This window comes from Cynocephalus volans, chromosome 10 (assembly GCF_027409185.1).
Source record: "Cynocephalus volans isolate mCynVol1 chromosome 10, mCynVol1.pri, whole genome shotgun sequence".
NCBI classification, from domain to species: domain Eukaryota; kingdom Metazoa; phylum Chordata; class Mammalia; order Dermoptera; family Cynocephalidae; genus Cynocephalus; species Cynocephalus volans.
The window spans coordinates 81,110,363-81,133,362 of NC_084469.1; the positions used below are offsets into that span (position 1 = coordinate 81,110,363).

Consider the following 23,000-nt stretch of genomic DNA (forward strand, 5'->3'; position numbering starts at 1 on the left):
TGGCACACAGTGGACACTCAATAAATATTTGTGGAATGAATGAAGGAAAGGATGGACAAATGTGTGTGATAGCTGGCACTGCTGTGTCTCACGCCTCTTGCACTCTGCCCTCCTTATCTCTATCTCCTGGGTGTATGGAGGCTGCTCCTGGGCTTCTGCCTTCATTGTGTTGATACTTAGCCCTGGGGCCCCAGAGGTGGGGCCCTCGATGGTCCCTGGGAGGTTCTCAGGGTCCCCAGGGCTCTGCACTGACTAGCAGATTCTCAGGATACCTCCCGGGAGGGAGAAGAGGCACCCTTCTGGGTGAGATTCCTTCTGACCTGTACGCTGGCTGGGGGCCAGGGGCTGAGAGGGAAGGGACACTCACTGGTGTTTCTGGCTGATCCTCTCCCAGCTGGCCCTCAGGAGGGCATGAGGCCCTGACAGCCCTGACTCATGAGATCCAGAAGCCTTGCTGAGAAGGTAGGAAATGTCCTGTTCCCAGAACTGGCAGCCTGTGGGCAGCCTGGCCTCCTGGGACCTCTCCCCTTTCCCCTTTTTCTGGCACTGGACTCAGCCAGCTGTCCCCTGCCCAGCTCTTTCACAGGCGTTCTTTTTTTGCCCTCCCCTACAGCGGTTAAAAGTCAGAATCTAGAGTCAGAAGACCTGGATTCGAATCTAGCTCTGCCCTTCCCAGTGTGTGCCTTGCGTGTGGTTCTCACCCTTGGCTGGTTTCCCCATCTGCAAACTGGGGATAACCGTTGTACCTACCGCATAGGGTTTCTGTGATGATGGGAATGGGGCGGTGTAAATGTAAAATGGTACCAGGAGATGTTCACACGGTGGTCAGTCTCACCTCAGGGCGTGGGGGAGGCTGGGCCACCTCCCTCCATCCCTGACAAGGTCTCTGCTGCTCTTTCCCTCAGGAGGGAGTGGGACCACTTCTCTTGCTGCACTGCTCTTTCTGCAGGTCCCCTGTCCTCTCTCACATTGTCATCTTGATTGAAAGCCTTCTCGCAAGTGGGGTGGGAAAATTCACTATTCTGACGAAAAGTGACAAAGGTGAAAGGTTTTTGCTGTTCCCATTCTTTGCTCATAGGAAGCCCCCCACGCTTGTGTCTCGGCTTCAGGAATCCTTGGTTTTAGTGGGTGAGTTATAGTGGGGTCGACTGGCGTTGGAGGTACCCTCTTCCTCCTGGTTTCAGGAAGAAGCTGGTGGGACATAGCAGCCCCATTATATGTTAGATCGAGCCTTTGAGACAGCCAGTATTTGACGTTTTGACCTAACACGGTGGCATCTTTACATGGTTCAGTCTCACTCTTATCATCAGACAAGAAGCAGCACTATAACCACCTCTCCTTCCCCTGCCCCCACCTGTGTGGGTATTCAGAGACCTACTTCTTTGAAACCAATTAATTAAATCAATATTTATTGAGCCCCCACTGTGTACAAGGGGCTGGGAAGAGGGCCCTGAGCTCAAACAGACAGAGCCCCTGCCCTGGTGGAGCTTACAATCTGGTGGGAGTGTGTTCTGGCTACCTATTGTTGGGTAACAAACCACCCCGAAAGTTAAGGGCCCAGAGCGGCAATTTGTTATAATTTCTCACAGTTCTATGGGCTGACTGGGCTTGGTTGGCAGTCTCACTTGGTATTTCTTGTACATTGCAGCCACATGATGGTTGGGGCTGCCGTCATCTGAAGGCTCATCTGGGTCGATGTCCAAGATGGCACACTCCCTTGGCTGCAGTTGGTGCTGGAGGCTGGGAGCCCCACTGGGGCTGTCGACTGGAGTGCCTATATACACTTTCTCCGTGTGGCTTGGGCTTCTCGCAGTATGGTAGCTGGGTTCCCGAGGGGGCGTGTCCCAAGAGGTCAGGAAACACAGGGGGAGGCTGCAAACCTTTTCCTGACCTAGCCTCAGGAGCCCCCAACATCACTTCTGTTGCATTCCAATGGTCAAGGGAGTCAGTAAGGCCAGCCAGTCCAGAGCGGAATTTGGAGGGGAATTAGATCTCTCTTCTTGATGGGGGAGTCAGGTTCTCTCTACAGAACAGGTGGAATGAGAGATGCTGTTATAGCCATTCTCTGGAAAATGCATCTGCTATAGGGAGACAGAGTAAATAGATTAGCTCACAAAAGTATGAGTACATGTTATACCAAGTGCTCTGACAACAAAGGGAAGGGAGGTATGGGGAAAACATAATGGGGACCAAGTGACACTGGTGCTCAGGCCTGAGGGGTGATCCCTGTTAGGTGGGTGGAGAGTAAAAGGAAATCTTCTTAGGGTGGGGAACAGGAGTGTGAAGCCCCTGTTAGAAGAAACTTGGCTGTTCAAGGCATTGAAAGAAGGTCTTGTGGCTCTGCAGATGAGGGACAAGTCAGAGAGGTCAGCAGAGCCCTTGCGGAAGCTTAGGAGCCGTGACAAGAACCCTACATAGGACTTTGAGGGAGTTTACAAATTCCCCAACCGTTGGCTCATTTTTTCGAGTCTGCTGAGAGGAGATTGTGTAGCAGCGTGCTTGAGAGTCAGAGGTCACTGGGCTTGAAACCTGGCCCTGCCACTTGCCTTGTGGCCTTGTTTAAGCTTCATACCTCACACAGTCCCAGTGTCCTTACCTGTAAAATGGGGATATGATGGTGACAGCTCCTCGGACTGTGTGGTTGGCTGTGCTCAGAAGGTGCCAGGCATACCGCAAGCACTCAATCAATGCTAGATGCTCTTGGTGGATGCCTGGGCCAAAGCATGGACGTCTGCACATCAGAAAACAACCATGCTGTGAGTTGTCCAGGGTGAAGCATGAAGTCAGGGAGCTAGGGAGCTTTGTCAACTGTGTGGATGGGCCAGAATTTTGGTGCCAATTTGGTTTCCCATCCCATGGACATGGCAGTGAGGGAGACGGCTGTGGTGATTCAAAATCTGTTCGGCTTGGCCTTCCCTGGGCGAGCTCATCTTCAAGCTGCTTCAGACAGCCCCCAGGAGAGCTGGGGGGGGGGGGGCGCTTATTTTGGGAAGTTCTCCTCAGCCTGCTGACCTTGCTTTGTCGGGCCTGGGTGGTTGGAAGGGCCTGTGAGTCAACTATAGTTCAAGCCCAGGAGGTCACTGTGTGGGAAACACGAGGCAGCACTTGCTTAGGGACTGTCGGGCCTGGTGGTTGGCCTCTGGGCTCTGACTCCTCTGTGCTTGCTCAGGTGATGTCCAGCCTCAGTTCAGGGACCAGTGGGGGCCTCTGGGGCTGGACAAGGGTAGACGTTGGACAGGCAGGGCTGGGTTAAAGGCGTAGGGAAGGTCCAATCATTTGGTCCCCAGTGGCTGACTGAGCAACTTCTCAGGTGGGCTCGGGAGAGGAGACTCCAGAGAGCACTTCAGAGAGGATGGGTGCCCTTGGAACTCCCTGTCCTCAGAGCTCCTGCCTCCAGGCCTTAGAGAGCCTGTCCTGTGGGAAAGGTGTGCTGTTTAACTGATGTCAGAATGTGTAGGTTCACTTTCCTGCATGGCTTTGGGTGACCTTCTAGAGCCTCAGTTTTCTCATCTGCAAATGGGAAAATATACCATTTATTATTTTTCCTTATTGTGTGGTTCAAATATTTCTGGGCGTGAAAGAGCCTTGAGAAGAATAAAACCCTGCCCAGGATGCAGGGCTTCCTGTTGTCAAGGTCCTGGTTCTGCTGAAGAAGCAGAGGTGCCCTTGGGGAGTGGGTCTTCAGGGAAGTCCTGCTCCCCAAAACTTCTATACGCTACTGGTCTCCCCTCTCGGGCTTCACCTTCCTGAGGCTGGCTGATCTTGCAACTCCATGGGGGCCCTGATGATTAGGCCCCTGCTTTTGTCTGTCCAAGCTTGCTCCTACCTCTGCCCCTTTCTGCACAACCACCATGCCATCCCATTAGTAGCCAACCGTAGGGGAGGTGACAGTTCCTTAAAACAGATTTATACTCTTGGATGGCTTTATGGGTTTTTGCCTTATAAAAACCTGAGAGTTGACATTCTGATTTATCTACTCCCGAATCAACAGGATGTACTAGATTTAAAGAGATCAAATGCGTTATGTTTGTGGTTCCAGTTGTGGACTGGCGGAGCTATTATAGAAAGTGCTGCCAAGTAAATACGGCAAAAAAAAAATAACAAGGGGATAATTTAAATATGTCTATTAAATTGTGTGTTAAGTAAAGTAGCACAAGCGTGGTACTGAATGTAACTTACTATCTGGAGACTTGGTGTAGTAGATAAAGCTCGAATTATGGTTCATTTTTTCCCCCCACAGAACATCTTTTTTATTAAGGGAAGAGACTGTAAACTAGGAATTTCAGAGACGGGTGCTTGACTGTGTAACCATGGCTGTGTGATGACTTATAATATCGAAGGCTCCAAATGATATTTCTCATTTCTGCTTTCTATTTCTTGTCATCACCACCACAGCAGATCAGATTCCCTGAGATAAATATGCTGCCTGGCTTTTAATGGGATTTCTGTATTGCCAGGAGTTGGCGTGTTCTGATAATAAAAGAACCTAAAAACTGTACATCCCTTAATTGGTAAGAAGAGAGATGTTTTGATGGGCCACAAATGGAAACATTGATTTTTACTGCCTCCATGCAGTTCCAGGCGGCGTGTCCTGCAACGCTCCCCGCTATGGAAGGCAGCAGCTGGCTTTCCGATGAGCTGATTTGTGTTCCTGGGTTCTTGATGTCGGGTGCTTGGAAGTGTGCATTCTGTGTGGACAGGAGAAATAGAGCCCTTATAACATTATATGTTTCTAAATTGAAATATTTAAAGGACTGTCATTTCAAATCGAATGCATTCTTAGCTTCATGTCTCTCTTGCTTTGGCGACCAGCCTCTTATGGGTTTAAAGGTTGTGTGCTCAGCGCTTTTCTGTAATTGTGATGTTATGTGCATACACATATGCACACATGCACATGCATGCACACATGTGTGCGCATATACATTTGCATAAATATCTTTACACATAGTGGAGATCTCTTTCTTTGATTTAAGTCAGTGCTGCTAGTTTCTGGACTGGCAGATCTTTTCTACCAGGACAGACGGTAGGAAGAGACCACATGCACTTTGATTTTCCAATCCAAGGGTCTCTGTATTTTAATGGACAAGTTCAATCCACTGACATTTATTAGGATTACTTACTGATATATTTTGTGTATTATATTTACCATGGTCTTTTTGCACTTTGATTTATAAGTTCTTGATGTGTCCTATTAATCTCTAAGAATGAGACTGTGCTCCATTTCACACAGATGTGTAGGGAAGTGAATTACACAAGGAGTCAGGATGTGGTGCTAAGCATCTGTAGTGTGCTGGGATGTTGCTTCCCCTGTCTGGATGGCAGGTGCCTTACCTGTGAAATGGGAATAAGAAAGCTGTCCCTCGCTGCTGGGGGCTGGACCACATGATCTCTTGAGTGCCCTTTTAGCTCTAGGACACATGAGACTGTGCAATGGGGCCAAGCATATATAATCAAAGCTTTGAAAAAGCACAGAATACTACACAAACACAAGGCATCGTTACGACCATTAACTCACTTTTCTCCACAGATTAGCCACTCGTCTGCACAGTGCTAAGCATAGAGTAGATATTTTATTTTAAGGAAATTGGTTGAATCATTCCAAGGCTGGTTTTCACTCATTAGGCAAGTACCAGGTCACAGGTGAGTGGCTGGATGTGTTTTAAACTTTGGATTTAACTATCCATGGCCCTTCAAACACATGTGCTTCCTTTACTCCAGAATCAGGACATCTTTGCAAAAAACTGAGCCAACATCACCGCATTGGGAAGCTTGTTGCGTAGAAGGTGAACTTGGCTATGAGGTCTCCCAGCTCTAAATTGCAAGACTTTGGGGAAAACTAAAAGTTTAGGTGTGTTAGGAACAGCTGAGCCTCTAGAGAGGTTTGTAATAGAATTGGATTTTTAGGAGACAAAATGCTAAGGTGTGTTTACCTCTCTGATGGGTCATGACCCCCAGCATCTTTGCAGAGGGAAGGTGACAAGAAATCCTCCTAGATTTGTACCAAGAATTAAAGAATCTGGTTGAGAATTATCGCACCACATGCTACACAGAAAGCTCATATATTAATATACTGAGAGGTGTCAAGAATAGTGGACTCCAGGAGGTAGAGTAATTAAATGTATCTTAATAAATGCCAGGTGATTCTTTTAAAACCCTTTCCCAAGACCCTGTCAGCTGACATGGACTGTATTCTTCCTGTTGGCAGGAGGCCTAGAAGGAGAGCCAGAGTGCGATCGGAAAACCAGCCGTGCGCTGGAAGACAGGAGCAGCGTGACAAGTCAAGAGGAGAGAAATGAGGATGATGAAGACATGGAAGATGAGTCAATTTACACCTGCGATCACTGTCAGCAGGACTTCGAGTCTCTGGCAGACCTGACGGACCACCGGGCCCACCGCTGTCCTGGAGGTAATGCTAAATAGCACCGGGATTCTGACAGGTGGTTACACGGATAATTGGACATAGCAACAGCTTGAAGCCTCAAGTGAGATTAAAGAATTAATAATGTAATTTTACAGTTAATGTCATTTTATTGTGGTGTCTTGGGTACCCTGTATCTGCCTTTTAAATAAAATTAAAAATAAAAGCAACAGCTTTGCAGCAGGCAGGAATTAGGTGGAGGTATCCTGTCCCTACCCCCCTGTACCCTGCTCTGTAATATATGGGCCACAGTGGGTGGGTCTGCACCCTGGATTTCTGGAAGGCCTTTTGGAAACCCAGCAATTAAGAGGTTGTTAGTGCAAAGTTAAGCAGCTTAAGCGTGGAAAGCTGCATGAAGGAGTGAGCTCCGAGGCAGGGCTTGTGATGGGACGGGGAGGTTTGCAAAGGCCAAGGACAGCCCATGCAGAAAGAGACCTGGTTTCACCTCTGTGCTTGGCTTCCCATTTCTCTGAGTAGGAGCAGAAGGGTGGCTGGCAGGTGTTTCTGCTAGACCCAACTATAGCCCTGTTCTCCATTTACTCAGCACCTTGGGGAAGTTGTGCAAGACCATGATTTTATAGGAAGACTTCAGGTGTGTGTGTGTGTGTGTGTGTGTGTGTATGTGTGTGTGTGTGTGTGTGTGTCTGGGGTGGGTAGGGTGGGAGACTGGGGGACATGTGTACTCCTTGGGGTGTGGCAGCCATGCTACAGGGGCCAACACATTTTAGTGCTCTGGGATTTGTAGAGAGGGGGTACGCAGCATCTGTGTTCTTTACACAGCCATCCCAAGATATCTTCCCACATTTTGGTCTCTGATGAAGCCCTTTGGATGCTGGTTTGTAGGAAGGGACCAATATTCTAAAGGGGACCTGTCACCTGTTTGGGGGGAAATTTGCTGGTAGGGAGTAGACTGGGACTCAAAACTCTCTCTTCCCCTACTGCTCAAGCCATCTTGGACGTTTAGAGGCAAGTGTTTAGGGAACTGCTATGACTTGCCCTCTAGGGACACCTGTGTTGCACAGCCCTGGCTAGACCAAGTCCCTGTTTTCAGCCTCTAGAAGACACACATACAAAAAATAATAGATCTGAGAGGATTCACGTAGTTTTGAACTTTTGGGGGCTCAGTAATCCAAACCCCAGTCATTTGGATTTGTGATATTTCAACCCAAGCAGAAGTGATTGGTTAATTTATAATACTAGAATCAGAATTGGAAGGGACCTATGGGCTTAGCTTTTCCACTTCCCTCATTTCCTCAAGAGAAATACTGAGGCATTGAGAGTGAAAGTTGACTGCTTGACCAAGGTCATACAGATATTTGATGGCTGAGCTAGAACCTCTTCAGGACCCTGGACTGTTGACCCTCATCCCATTTGAGAAAATAATAGATGCTGATGTTCTTCTTGATTTAAGCCAAGAATTGAGGTGGACTCTTAACTATAAAAGAATGAAATATTGTTGATGGCTTTAAAAGCAATCAATTAATCTCCTAATTAAAAGTTATTCTCTTTATTTTCTACACGTACGAGAACATATCATTCTTGTGTAGTTATTAGAGCAGGGCCCCTCAGCCCTCTGCTAAGCAATGCTTTCTGGGGTCTCTGCAGCTCTTGAGGTGGGGTCCCATCACCATCACTACTGAGGCTACCTTTTCCTCCAGCCTTTCAGAATTAGGGAGATTCTCATGCCTCAACCACACTTTTGAGAAAGGTGGCGTTTCTAGGTGGAAAACGGAAAAAATGAGACTTTGGGGCTGTATGTGGAGATTTGTGTCAGAAATAAGAAATGGTAGCTAATTGCATTTCAGTCCCATGCAGGATTCTCTTCCCAATAGTAGCTCCTCTCTCATCAGTCTCAGACTTGGGCTGAAATCCATGGCAGCCCCGTTTGCAGGGTCCCCAGCCATCCTTATCAATGCTGGTGATATCCACCAGTACTCCTGCCTGCTTCTTGACGGGACCCCACTAACGACTTCCATGGGGACACGGGAGCCAGGAGTATCTCCAAACCCTGGAGCATGGGAAGGGAGTCAGAAATTCCTTGAAAAGTATGGGAAACGACCTTGCCTAATAGCATCCCCAAGAAATTCATTACCGCCTGGTAAAGGTGTGATCCAGTCTGGGAGAGTTTCCCTGACATGGACAAGACATGTAAGGAGTTATTTTTCCCCAGTTCTTAGGTTTTTAGGATTACCCAAAGACAGGATAAACCACCTGGAATTGTGTGTGTGTATTATTCAAAACAGTTCTCTATCTAGGGTGCCTCCACATCCTTCCCTTGTGCAGTGGTTTCCAAACTGTGTTCCCAGAGGTGTCTCTGAGGCTATATGTGAGTGAGTGTGTACGCGTGTGTGTGTGTGTCTATGTGGGTGGGTGAGTATTAGGGCCTGTTAGACCGAGGGGTCTCTGATGCCCAGTCTAGTCAGTGTTCTTCATCCTAAAAAGTCTATTTTATACATGGGCTTTAGCATAAGGTGTTGTTTGAAAATTGGTTTCTGCTTTAAAAGTTTGAACTGATGTAAAAATGTAGTAGCAGGCCTTGCCAGGCCAGGCTCTTGGTCTGCCGGACGCTCATCACTGGTCATTTGACAGAAGTCACCAACCCTGCTACCTGCCAGGAGCTGGACTAGGGGCACACAGGTGGGTGTTGCTGCCTCATGGTGCATACATGCTGGACGGAAAGATGGACCCTGAAGAGCCCAACAAAGACCTTTTTCAGAGCAGGCCGTGCTTGGCCGGGCAGGCTGAGGGTGGTCAGCAGATGTTTCTGTGGGAACAAATGAGTCTTGTTTAGAGGGCTGGCTTGTCACCCAAGCAGGGCCCCTCCCTGCTGTTGAGAATTTGGGGCCTGAAAGCAGTGCCTCCTGTCCATCCTGCTGTGTCTACTCCTCCTGGAACCGTGGCCTTGGCTGTGAACAACCCTCATGCCCTGCACAGGCTATTGCTGCTGGAGTGTGGAGGCAGCATGTCCCTCCCCAGAAAGGTGTGTCCTAGCAGGGCAGCCCTTCCAAGCAGTTGGCATTCTGGGAGGAGGGCTGTGTGTTAGGGTGTGGGGGGTGTGTTTGTAGGAGATGAGCTTGAATGTGGTTCTTCTTTGCAGAGTGACCTCTTGACCCTTTCTGTGTCTTTTGTGGCAACTGGGGTGGGCTGGGTTGGAGTGGTGTCTTGTGCCATCAGAATCTGGGAGAGTAGCTGCGAGGTTGGGAGATTTTATGAGGTGGGGGATGCTCACTGTGGAAGAGTGAGCCTCTGGCCAGAATGGCAGTGATGGTGTTCATAAGGAAGATGCCCCAGCTGGAGCCTGGACTCTGCACTGAAGAACACTCATGTCTAGTCAGGAGCGTGTGAAGGTGCTTTCTCCCTCGTTCCTCAGCAGGAGTGGTGATCCTGGGCCCATAAGTTGTTGGAGTGTGAATTTTAGAACTCAGACAACTCCATCAAATCCCGTTCATCACTCTTTTTTTCTCTCTCTCACTGGTGTCTGACGAGAAGCCAACCTTAAACCCACAAGGTATCAAATATTGCATTTCTATGACACAAAATAAAATGAGCAAAAATCCAATCCCTCCAGCAACTGTTTGATTTTTCTTTGTTTCTCTCTAGCCCCTGCCCACAGGATAACAAATGTTCACGTGCTCAGTCATGAGCACATACCATTTTTTAAAAAAATTTTATTTTGTCGATATACAATGTGGCTGATTATTGTTGCCCATCACCAAAACCTCCCTCCCTCCCCCTCCCCCCCACCGATGTCCCCTCTGTTTGCTTGTCATATCAACTTCAAGTAATTGTGGTTGTTATATCTTCTCCCCCCCCCCCGGTTTGTGTGTGTGTGTGTGTGTGTGTGTGTGTGTGTGTGTGTGTGTGTGTGTGTGTGTGTGTGTGTGTGAATTTATATATTAATTTTTAGCTCCCACCAATAAGTGAGAACATGTGGTATTTCTCTTTCTGTGCCTGACTTGTTTCACTTAATATAATTCTCTCAAGGTCCATCCATGTTGTTGCAAATGGCAGTATTTCATTCGTTTTTATAGCTGAGTAGTATTCCATTGTGTAGATGTACCACATTTTCCATATCCACTCATCCGATGATGGACATTTGGGCTGGTTCCAACTCTTGGCTATTGTAAAGAGGAGCACATACCATTTTGGATTCTGCACTTATCTTTTAACATTTTCTGAATCGATTCCCTCACCGCTATGGGGTCTTTTCCATTTTCCTTTTTGTTTTTTTGGTGGTGGTTGGGAAGATCCTCTTTCTTTTAAATAGTGGTGCTCAAGGGGCTAAAGCTTGGGTTGCTGGTCCTGAGTCCATACCCTATAAAAAGGTTAAATTTGGACTGAGATGGCAGAAGATGAGGATTTGTGCAACAGAGAAGATACAGGCTGACTCGTTGAGTGTGATGGGCTTTTCTTTTCCTCATGGAGACATCTTCAGTGGGCACCAAATCAGGAAATGGTCAGGGGATGTGGTGGCCGTCTGAATCACCGATAGAAAGTTCACGTTAATTCAGGCCCCACTGACTTGAAGAATGTCGGAACAGGGAGTGAGTTGAAGTTAACCTTGACACAACAATTTGTGAAGTGTTGGCCAAGCACATTTCTGTATGGTTGTGGGGGTGTTTTTCATTATCTTCTGGGAGCCAGGAAGACTTCAGCTACTTTAGAAAGTGTCTCTGGGAACTGCCTGGGGCGCCATAGAAGCAGGTACGAGAGGTCTGATTTTCCCATGGGCTGATTCCAACTTTTTATGTGCTCATCGAAGCCGGTCACCTGTGGAACTTTAGTCTGGAGTCAGATGGAGTGTTTTATCTTCCTGGTACAAATACTACCTTTTAAGGATGTGCTATGATTTAGACTGATTGCTGCTTTGGCCTAAATTAATGAAGCTGACTGCCAGAGAACATTTGGGTGCTTGATTCATGCTGGTGGAATGTTTTAGACCTGACTTTCCTAGCGACACTTCTAATTGTGTCCTCAGCGGGCTGTCAGCAGGGGTCTGTACTGTGCCACTCCTGGAACGTGCCAGTCCAGGTCCCCGGGGCTGGAGCACCTGATGGCTTTTGGAGGTCCCTGGCCTCTTTCATAAAGGAACTGCTGGCATGATTTGGTTTTTTGTTATAGGCAGGGAGAGGCAGATGGAGTCTCTGTAGAAAGGCTGAGGGCTCTGACTCTGGGCTCCAGGCACTTACTCTGTGGAATAGAAATTGCCTTCAGGACCAGTTAGGAGCTGAGCATTGGTTTCTTCTCTTCAGCTGCCATTCCCTGATCTCTGACTCAGGCCAGGCACCTCGCTGGGCACAGAGGGGCAGCTCTGAAGCAGACGAGTTCCTGCTGCCCTCCAGGGACAGATGTGTAAGTGTGTACTTCCTTTTCCACGCTGCAACATGGGCTGTAGTCCTGACACCGTTCGTATATTTAGCACTTCTTGTGTGCCAAGCACGATGGGACTCTGCCTGGAACACACTCCCTACAGCCCTCCCTGGTTGCTGTCTCCGTAGCTCCCAGCCCCACACTGTCCATAGCTGTCATCGGTTTCTGTACTTATTCTGTGGCAGTCTTTAATATGTCTGTCATCCAGCTCTTTCACTACCATGAGCAAGAGCCATGTCTGTTTTGTTCCCTGTTATGTTCTAATGGGGCTTAATATATGCTTGTTGTATGAATGAGTGATCTCATCTTGTCTTTACAATAATCCCAGCAGGGAGACACTATTTTTTACTGTCCTTCTTGATTTTACACATTGGGCAATTGAGGCTCACAGGGTTAGGAGATCTTGCTCAAGGTTACCGAGCTTGTAAGAGAAGGCTAAATTCAGGGACTGAACAAGTGGCACTGAGAACACAGATTGGGGACTGTGAGCAATTTCAAACCGAACTCCATACACAGCTTTTTTGAATGCTCAACTTAAAGGGGGGGGGGGGGTTTGTTCAAATCGCAACAACAGAAAATGTTTTCCCTGTGAGTTAATTTTGCAGCTTCCCCCTCTGCTGCCCCTTCCTGAGGATCAGGATCGAGGCTTGTTTCCCTGGCCCCTTCTGAATGGCAGACCCTCCTTTTCTGGCGAAGGTGAAATGCTGCTGTGTAAAAAGCTGGGTGGAAAGTTAATTACACCCTGGTTTGTTCAGCCATGGCCAGAGTGACCTGTGGGCCCCAATTACAGGGCTGGGGCTGCATGAAGGCTGGCACCTTTGCCAGCCTTGCTCCTGTCTGCAGCTGGCCGGAGCTTGCCTTTGTGTGCGGCGCAGGCCTCCTCTTGCTCTACTGGCTCAGGGCACCCCTCGTCCTGGCTCCATTTGGGCAGTGCAGAGTAGGGCTGGGCCAGCTGCTGTGTGCTGTGCTGCCAGATACACAGGTGCAGGGCATGAGTTCCTTTTGCCCGTGGGGAGCATGCATAGCACCTTCGTGTCAGTGGGCGTCACACAGTGCAAAATGCCTGGGGGCCTGAGAACAATTAATACCCTGGCAGTAAGAGCTTTTCTGCACATATACAGCATCCAGTTAGAAAACACAGAGCAAGAAATAGTTCCCTGTACCTCAACCACAAAATAGATGAAAATCAATGTATTAGTCCATTTCTGTCACTTATAACAGATTACCTGAAATAGGGTAATGTATAAAAAAATAAAACTTTCTTCTTGCAGTTCATAGGCTGGGAAGTCCATAGTCCAGGGCGTGCATCTGGCGAGGGCCTTGTTGACGGTGGCTCTACAGGGACACAGGGTCTCACATGGCGAATGGCTTGAACAAGAGAGATCTAAGCTTCTTATTTGCTCTCCTTATAAAGCCATCAGAATCATTCCTGTTACTGCATAAATGGATCAATACATTCACGAGGCACAGTCCTCACCATCTAATCACCTCTTAAAAGCCCCTCCTTTCAATTATCATAATAGGATTTCCCACCTTTAACTCTGTTACAGTGGAGATTAACACATAAACCTTTTGGGGAAACAATTCAACCCATAGCAACCAGGGAACACCCAGTAAGAAACACTCAAATGAATGGAAAGGACAAACAAACAGAATCAACTACTGGAGGACACAAAAGAAACTTGAATAAATGAAAAGGCAGACTGTATTCTTGGGCAGAGAGATTCAATATCATACGTATGTCAATTTCCCCTGAGTTAACTTATTAACGTAATGTTAGCCAATGAAAGTCACAGTAGGATTTGTTTAGAAATGGATGAACTGAAGCTAAAGTTCGTAAGAAAACGTAAGCATGCAAGGATAGGAAGGAACATTCTGGAAAAGATTCTGGGTGGGATGGTAACTAGATCAGATTGTTCTGAAGCTGGAGGATTCTAAGTGGTATGGAACAGATCAGGGGAATGGAAAAGAGACAAGAAATGAAGCCAGTACAGCTGGAAATGTGTAAGAGAAAGGTGTCACTGCACATCAGTGGAGGACAGATGGACCACTCATTAATTGGGATTAGGACAAGGGAGTAGCCATCCTGAAAAAAGGAAATTGGATCCCTTCCTTACACCCAACGCCAAATAAATCCCAAATGGATCAGAAATCTAAAAATGAAAAGAAAAATTAAAAATACTAAAACATACGAGTTTTCTAAAAAATTAACTTAATAGTGTCAGAGTGAGGAAGGCCTTTCTAAATATGACCCCAAACCCAGACACCATAAAACGGAAGTCCAGAACATTCAAGTACATAAGAATGAAAAATTTCTGCATTGCAAAAACCATAATAAATCAAGCCAAAGGCATATCACAGGCAAAAGATATTTTCCTTAGTGTGTAAGAAGCTCCTATAAACACTAAGAAAATAGCCAATAAATCAACAGAAAAATTGGGCACAGGCTGGGCCAAGCCTGGTCATGATGCCTGGCCCTGCCCAAGACTAGCAAGACTCTGATTGATTGGTGCGATGCTGCTGGTTAGATATTTTGAATATGTCCCATGTGCAAAGGACAGAAACGGGCAGAAATAGAACCAGAGAAAAAAAGACTAGTGGGATCTTGAACATCTAAAAAGATTCAGAATCCCGTTTTTAATAAGAAAACTGTAAATTCGAACCACAGGGAAATACCATTTTTAACATACCAGATTGACAAGATTAAAAAATTCGCCAACTCTTCTTGCTGGTGTGTTCACTGATGTCAAAACTTGGGGTCTTATTCTATGCTCCATCCCCAGGATATCAGTGGCCTGTGGCTAGAACACATAGTAGGTGCTCAATAAATGCTGATCTCGTCCCCAAGGAGGCTGCAGCCTCCTGCAAGGCAAAGAAGTGTCTGCAATATGGTAGAAAGTGGATATGCCATGAATAAAGTGCTTGAGTACAAGACGGCCAAAATGAAAGTGTCATGTGCTGTTTTTGGACACAGTAGGTCTTCAGTTACTGTGTGATCAGAAGGGGGAGTTTAGAGATGGAAGAGATGGTTCATTCATTCAGCAAGTGTTTATTTAGCATGTTCTATGAGCAGGAACCCTTCCAGGCCCTAGGGATGCAGACTGTTATAAAAGGGAACTTAGTGGAGAAGGTGTTCACTTCACAAGAATTCTTTGACTTGTAAGACGAAGTACCTTATGTGGCTTTTAAACAGCTTCCTACTCCAGTGCCTTGAAAAGGTGTTTCCATGTCCAGAGAAGTTGCTCACTACAGCTCTTTGGGAAGGTGCTGCCGGTCGGTGTGAAGTCATCCTGCTAGTGAGCTGTCATCTGAGGAAGCAGGTAGGCAGTGTAGGTGACTGGCCAGTCTGGGTCTGCCTGGCTGGTGGGGAGTGTGGGAACCTTCCCTAAAACTTCTGCTTTCTGTGCTCCGACTTCCCCATTAGAAGGCGACTGGGAAGCCAGCAGGTTGCCGTGGATAGTTCTGGGCAGGGCTCAGGCAGCTGTGCCCTGGGTTCCTGGTGGGGATATGGGGGAAAACTTGTTTTTCAGTTGCTGACGTTTTTATTCACCTTCTGTTAAGTCCCTAACTCTAACCCTAACCCTTGACTCAATTACATACAGCGAACGCCGCTATCACATTGTTGGGCCTGTATGTCTATCCAAAACAGGATAACGAATCTAAAAATAGGGGAGGCAGGGATCAACTTGGGAAGAATCCACATTTCTTTCCTTTCAATGGGGAAAATGTGCCTGTGTGTATGTCTTGAGGTTTCTGGGGACTCTCCACAGTGGAGGGAGTTTTTACATCTTCCCCCACCAACTAAATTAACCACTTTGATGATTTTCTGAATCATGGAGCTTCCTGGGTGCTTTTGTGTCCACATGCAGGTGCCTGACATCATGAGTGTTTCTGCTGTAAACACTCCCTAGGTTGAGCCTCCCTGAGTAGATTCTGGAGATGGCTCTGAGCAGTGAGGTGGACTGGGCTGCTCTTCCAAGGTTGGGTCCTGGTTTCTGTTATCTTTCCTGGCAACAGCCAGAACATGCACTGGCTTCCTGTGTTGGGCCCAGGTTGTACACCAAGCAGGATATCAAGGCCCGGGGTGGAAAACCTGGCCTTCAGGCTGGTTACACGTGTGTTCCTGGTGTGGTCTGAGTTCAGCCTGCTGTTGTCCATTTCAGCTTGGAAGTTTCCAGGGGACACATGTCAGCAAGCAGTGATACCATATCTACTGTGTGCCTAGGGCCGTGTGTGTGTGTGTGTGTGTGTGTGTGTGTGTGTGTTTGTTTGTTTCTGTCAACAGGGACTGTGTAATCTAGTTGGAAGATGAAGATGCTATGACTCCTGTGGTTGCCCAGCATGTAGTAGGTCCTCAATAAATGTGCCATCTGCAGAGTGACTCAACTCAAATTAAGAAGCAGAGAAAAGGCTTAAGGAACTGTGAATTACAGGAATAAGGCTGGCTCTCCAGGGCCCTAAGGACACTGCTCCAAGTGTGTCTCCACAAGTCCCATCACCACGTATGCACTGGCAGAGGTGTCTCTAACACCTCCAGGCTTCCACCCTCCCGGCTCAGCAGTGATGATAGAAAGAGCAGCTTCTTTCTGATGGCAAGGGTAGAAATCCTGAGGTTGACTATTCGTGGAACAGCCAGGACCAAGACTCACCCCCAAATCACTGTGGCCAGGGGGAGATAGGATATGCATATTAGCAAGGCTCGGGGTTAGGGAGTGGGAGTCAGGGCAGTTCCATACAGACCACGGGGACTGAGAGTTGGGGAGGGGGCTCCCCTGGATAGTGGCTATGAGACACAGATGTCCCTTGGGAGGCAGGAATTACATGCACAATTATGAAGAAGTAAAACAGTTTAATCAAATGCTAGATTGTTGGATATCAATGATCAAGTCCATTCACTTTGTTTTTGACAGCATCTAGTGAGCTAATCTTAGAATTTTAGGGAAGTGGAATTCTTTCCAGCCTTATCAAAACTTTTTGGGCTGCAGACCATGCTTTGAAACACAACCAGTGCACTGATTGGGCTGGGCTCTTTGGTGAGGTAGGGCTTGTCGAAGGTCACATAGAGAGGTGGTGACTTGGCCAGCAGCCCTTGAGGGTGTCTGATGATTCGTAGGGGCAGTGCAGCTCCCAGGGTGGACAGAGGACTGGTGCAGCACAGATGGAGGTACCTCTGTGCAACTCCTGCCTGGCTCAGTGGGTGCTTGCTGGGGGCTCCTATCAAGCTCGCCATCTTTGAGGTCTGGCATCCCACATCAAGCTTGCCATTTGGATTGGACCTTTTCTTTATTTGCTTCTTGCAGAGGAATGACTTTGACCCTTGAATTCTAAAAAATTTTGTGAAAGTTGTGCTCCCACCTTGGATGTCCCACAGAAGCCCCAATTTCTCCCCCAACCTCTGCTTCTTGGTCCCTTGGGGGAAGTGCTCTGGGAGCTGGGGAGGGCGTTGTGGCAAGCCCTATGGCATCAGCTAGCAGCTCGGCCTACAAGACATTGTGTCCAGGCCTTGGGCCAGACTGGAGAGAGACTGGGCGGACATTGGGTTAGTCTCGTCCCTGAGCCTGAGTGGCTTGAGTGCCAGATAGTGTTGAAAGGCGGCTCTGAAATCAGGCCACTATGCCATACCTCTCCAGTGTTTTCCTGGGAAACCCTGTGTTACCAAAAAGCCACATCACCCACCATCAGCTAGAGGAGGAAAGAAGGATGCAGTTACGTATTCCAAAGTCACAATAATAAGGGTTTTTTCTTTATTCTGTGGGTATTTCAATAATAAGCTTTTTTCCCCCCAATGTATATGTGTACATCTCTAAAACCTCAGTGTTACTGTGCCAACTTATGTCCAGACACACAGAGCTTTTGTCAGGAGTCCCAGCATTTGTTTCCCCATCAGGTCTACTCTTTCATGAGTCCAGCAGTCCTTGTCCCCCACTTATCACCTGTCTCACCCATGGGCAGGATAAATCAAGATCAGAGCCCCTCAGAGAGGCCCTGTTGCTTTTCTCCTGGAGGGCTGGTGCTAATTCTGGATCCTGTTGGGTGTAAAGGTCTGAAAATTGTGTTCACTGAGTGATCGATCTCGGTTACGACCAATTTGAGGTTTGAAAAATCTTTGAGAAGTGCTTGTTGGTGAAGATAGGAATAGCCTTCAGCTGGCATCCTAACCTGGTTTTGGGGTAAAAGAGACAAATAGAGGGGAGCTGTTCTATGAGAGTCCTTTATTACAGCTTGCTGTGGTCTGAATGTTTGTGTCCCCACCAAATTCACGTGTTGATTCCCAATGCGATGATATTAAGAGGTGGGGCCTTTAGGAGGTGATTAGTTCATGAGGGTTCTGTAATAATGGGATTAGTGCCCTTTTAAAAGGGGCCCTAGAGAGATGCCTAGTCCCTTCTACTGTGTGAGGACACATGGAGAAGGTGCTATCTATGAGAACAGACCATCACCAGACACTGAATCTGCCAGTGCCTTGATCTTGGACTTCCAGTCTCCAGAACTGTGAGAAATAAATGTCTGTTGTTTATGAGCCACCCAGTTTATGCTATTTTTGTTTCAGCAGCCTGAATGGACTAAGACATAGTGACAACTATTGGTGAGGTATTCCCACATCTCTTAGCCTGCAACTCCAGGCACACAAAGAAATAAGCCAATGTACATATTAAAGGAGAAATATGTTCCACAGAACCATAGCACCCTGTCTCGTATTCATTCACTTACAGAATAATTTTTTTTAAAGCAACTACTATGTAATAGGAACTATTCTAGATTGCCGGGGATATAGCAGTGAGTAATACAGAAAACAGTTCCTGCCCTCACGGAGCTTACGTTGTATAACACCTGGCCCCTCGCTGACTTTGGCCAGGAGGTTCTTATCCTGACTCTTAGGAGCTGTTTCCTTCCCTCTGTGGTGAGGTTGATTGCTGGCCAAGGCTCCCCTGAGCAGCGTGGGGGTGGAGAACATGAAGCTGGTCCACTGCCTTAGAGGTACTATGTATGAGGCTGCACCAGCAGAAGCAGAAAGGACAAGGGCATCTGTCCTGTGTGTTGCTGGAGAGACCACAGCCGAAGGGGGGGCATTTCAGATGAAGATGGAGAAGAGGAGGCCTCAAAGTTATGTTGTGAGTTGGGAAGTTAGGATTACTTGGTGGCCAGTGTCAGAAAACCAAACTCAAAATTGCTTAAATCAAGTTGGGCAATTTATTGGCTCATGTAAACAGAAATTCTAAGTGTAGGTCTAGCTTCAGGCACGGCTGAATCCAGGGACTCCGGCGAAGGCTGCAGGACCCAGTCTTCCTGCATCTCCTGGTTCTGCTGAATGCTGTTGACTTTTGGTTCAGGCCAAGCCAGGGGCTCTGAAAGACAGACCCAGAGATGTTTTCCAGAGGAAATCCGGCTGCTGCGAGCAGAAGGGGGGGACAGTGGGGGGGATGGATGCCATCAGGCAGAAGGGCTCACAGAGGGAAGGAGCTGGGGCCATTTAACCTAGAATAGCAGCAGAGGTCCCAGAGCAGGTGACTGGACCTCAGGGATAGGTGAAAGCTACATGAGATGTTTAGCCAGTCCCACCAGTTCAGCTGTCACCTCCTCCTATGATGGTGATGGTATGGCTTCAGTGGTGGATATTTTTAGTATTGCCTCTGGGTGAGATGTATTAGTCAAGGGTGCTGCCCAGTGGAAGCTGTGGTCAAAGCTTTGTGTACCAGAGCAGTGGGGGAGTGAGGATGACACCCTATGACCACTCTCTCTCCATTAATCTTGATTTTCCGAGGGACAGAACTAGGACCCATTCTAGAAGCCACAGGGACACCCATTCTGACCTAGGTATAGGAGCATCTTTCTGGTTGGTAGCAGCCTTTAAAAACCTGGAGATGAACACATCAGATGGCAGCAGGAGTAGGGGAGTGGGATTGGAGGGGCGGGTAGGGGTGGAGGGATTGGCACTGATCGATTTTCAGGTTCCTCCAAACCCTAAGATCCTGTGACTGGCATTCCTAAAATGACACCCTAACAGAAAAATAAAGAACATCCCCAAACAAAATGAGAAACCAACCAAATTTATCTCCTGCTGACTGGGGCGTGCAGCCAGCACGGGGTCAGCCTGCAATGCCGGTTCCACCCCCCTCGGCCTCCCTGGCCTGCACACTCCAGCTGGCCTTGTGGCTCAGGGTGGGAGAGGAGAAACTGCGTGTGGTGTCGCAGCAAAGGCTCTGGGGGAGGCGGGGGGCTCTGAACAGGAAAAGAGCAAGGAAATCTGAAATTTCACCCTGGCACTGGTATAAAATAAAGCTCAACTATTGGTTGAGTGTTTTGGCAGTATTTTTAAACACTCTGTGTGCCAGCTCAGGGAAAAAATGTACAGGGGATTATAAAATGCTTCATTTTGTGTTAAACAGTTTTATTTTGGAGTTGACGGGCTAGAATTTGGCTGCCTTTGGAAATGACATCATGGCTCTTGGGGGGCATTTGGGAAGACTGAGGCTGGAGAGGCAGCCGTGCAGGTGGGGGTGGTGACTGGCTTGGGGGAGCACATACTCTGGCCGCTCCTGCCACCCTTTACTTGGCTGCAGGAAGGCCGGGCTTCTCCAAGTGGTTGTCTGAGCATGTCGGTGCTGCCTAGTGACAGAGTGACAAGGTTATATCTGCTGCAGCGAGTTTTATACCTCTGAGGGTGGCAAGGGGTTGCGTGGGTGAGGAGGTGAGAAGAAGGTGGCTGGAGGGCAAGGAGACTGGGGAAGAGAGATGGTTGGCATCTGCCTATGGCCTCCCAGGCCTTCCAAGCCTCTGTTCTCTGGGCAGCTGAGACCTGACTGTGCCCCTCTCCTGTTTTACTTAGAATGAATCCACCCCACTGACTTGGCCCTGCCTGTCCTCCGGCCTCTCCTCCTCCCCCTCAGTTTCTCTTCTTGAGCCTTATATAGGCCATGATCATTCCTGCTGCAGGACCTTTGCACCACCTCTCCCCTCCTCCTGGATGGTCTTTCAGGATTTCACATGGATAACTCCTTCGCTTCCTTTTGGGTTTCAGCTCCAAGGTCACCTACTGAGCATGGCCCTCTTTGACAACACCCTGTCCCCCGCCCCTGCTAAAGTCTCTTCACTTTCTATCAAATCATCCCATTTGATTTCCTTCATGGCAGTTATTTGAAATTATCTTTCTGATTTACTTTTGGATTATTGTCTCTGCTATTAGCAGGTGACCCTCTTGAGAGCAGCGTCCTGCTCTGTCTTTCTCATGCCTGTGCCTGTCTTTGGCCTAGCAGAGGGCCTGGCACATAGTAGGTGCTCAGGAAATAGTTATTGAATGATTTGTTGGAAGTGGTTTTGGGCAGCTCGAGGACCAGGAATTCTTGTGGGCTTGTGGCTGGGTAGTCTCCTCTGGTTGGAGAGAAACCTCCTCTCCCCTAAATCTGCACCTCCTTCCCTGCCCCAGAAGCTGTTTTTCTTACCTGCTTCCTGGGGGCTGGAGGGCAGGAACCGTGGAATGAAACCAGAGGGTGCATTCTGCTCTTCAAGTGCATAGGGTCATTTTGCCTTTTGGATCTTCAGTTTTTTGTTTAGTCTCTACTATGTGCCTGGCCCTGGTGAGGTGCTAGGGATATAGCGGTGACCTAAGTAGACACCATCCCCATCCCAGGAGGGAGACAGGTAATAGAGAGGGAAGTAGGTAAATGCATTGTGACAGCCTGGGATGCGTGGTGATGGATAAATACAACTGGGCTCCTGCCCCCGGGCACCCACAGTTTCCTGGGAGAAAGAGAAGTTCTGCAGATCATGGAGGGTGCCAAGGCTCCTGGGGTGGGATCTGAGGAACACCAGTGGAGTGGGGAGTAGTAGACCGGGAGGTGGCTATAGAAGTGACCGCATCTCGTGGCTTCACTCTCTCTTCCTTCTTTTACCAAGCTGCCAGGCTGATTTGTTTTCCCCGCGGGAAGCATGGCACAGCTGCAGCAAGGAGAAGGGCATTGGTCACTGGCACCACACAGCCAGGTCACAGAGTGCAGAGGTGGGGACTCTGGTGTGGAGTGGTAGTGAGCTATTGGAAAAACTTTGCCTCTGACAAGACTGATAAGTGACCTTTCCATCTTTCACTGATGTCATCTCTACATTGCTCTCTCTAACGGTTTTTGATCACAGTCTTAATAAACATGTTGCAGGTATATTTACTTAAAAATTCTTTAAAGGACACCCCCTTAGGTAGGGTCTCAACAGAAAACAGATGGCACACCCTAACAGAGGAGCATTTACTGAAGGGCCGTTTGTAGGGGAGGGCAGCGGAAGGAGAACATGTTGAGATCCTAATGGGGTGGGGGGAGAGTGTTTACTGCAACCTACAGAAGTAGCAGTAGGGACGGCCGCCCCGTAGGAGAGGCACACAGCAGGGAGGGGGCCAGGGGAAGAATTCCCACCCTCCAGTCCCTGTCAGGACACAGTCCCTGTGAGGACACAGGGGTGGACAGTGGTGGAGGGTGAGTCTGGAGGGACCGATGATGAACATCTTTTGGATCCCCCACTGCTTCCTGAGCTCCTGGTGAGGGGTGCATGCTCAGAAGTCATATCTTGGAGATAATCCCCAAATTATAGACGCGGAAGTTTCCGGCGTGGCTTTGTTTGGGGGAGTGGCATCTGTGCTGTTTCTCCTGGAGCACAGGGCTTTGTCAGGTCGCTGTGGGCTTTTGGCTTTTGGTGGTCTGTTTTCCTGGAACAGGCTAACGGTCAGCAATTTGATCTTGTGCTGTAAGGCCACAGATGATGGGAACAGAGGAGGAAATTTGTCAGACACAAGCCCCTGCTCCTGGCAGGTGTAGCTGTTCAAGTCAGGGCCTGAGCTGCCAGAACTTTGTTATTTACATAAATGGAGGTGTGAATAGGTTATCATTCTGATTAATGCCATTTCCTGCTCAACTCCTGGAGAAATTGGCAATGGAAAGCACTCAGTGGCTGTCACCCCACTTGACAGTGTCATTCTGTTTGCAGCTTTGTGGGGATAATGGCAACAGAAAAGTCAAGGAAAAGCTGGAAGGTCAGGGATGTATCTGCGGAGCCTCTTTGTTCATTATGTATTTCTATCGCACGTGGTTTCCATTCGCCGATTGCGCGGTTCCCAGGACCCCCAGAGGATCAGACAAGGGAACCTGTGCTCTGAGCACCAAAGCTATTTTTATTTGTGCACAGGGCAGGTGACGTGGCTGCCGCTGGCCGAGGTTCAGCCGTCCCAGCC

At 48.2% G+C, this 23,000-nt stretch overlaps 1 protein-coding gene across 6 annotated transcripts in view; it reads left to right on the top strand.

Moving 5' to 3' along the window:
- ZNF423 (zinc finger protein 423) overlaps nucleotides 1–23,000 on the top strand; it is a 325,449-nt gene that overhangs the window by 102,499 nt on the left and 199,950 nt on the right. For all 6 annotated transcript variants that reach the window (XM_063110329.1, XM_063110335.1, XM_063110333.1 and 3 more), the window contains one exon: nucleotides 6,206–6,406. In XM_063110329.1, the coding sequence (XP_062966399.1) occupies nucleotides 6,206–6,406 (201 nt within the window). The remainder of the gene's footprint in view (nucleotides 1–6,205; nucleotides 6,407–23,000) is intronic.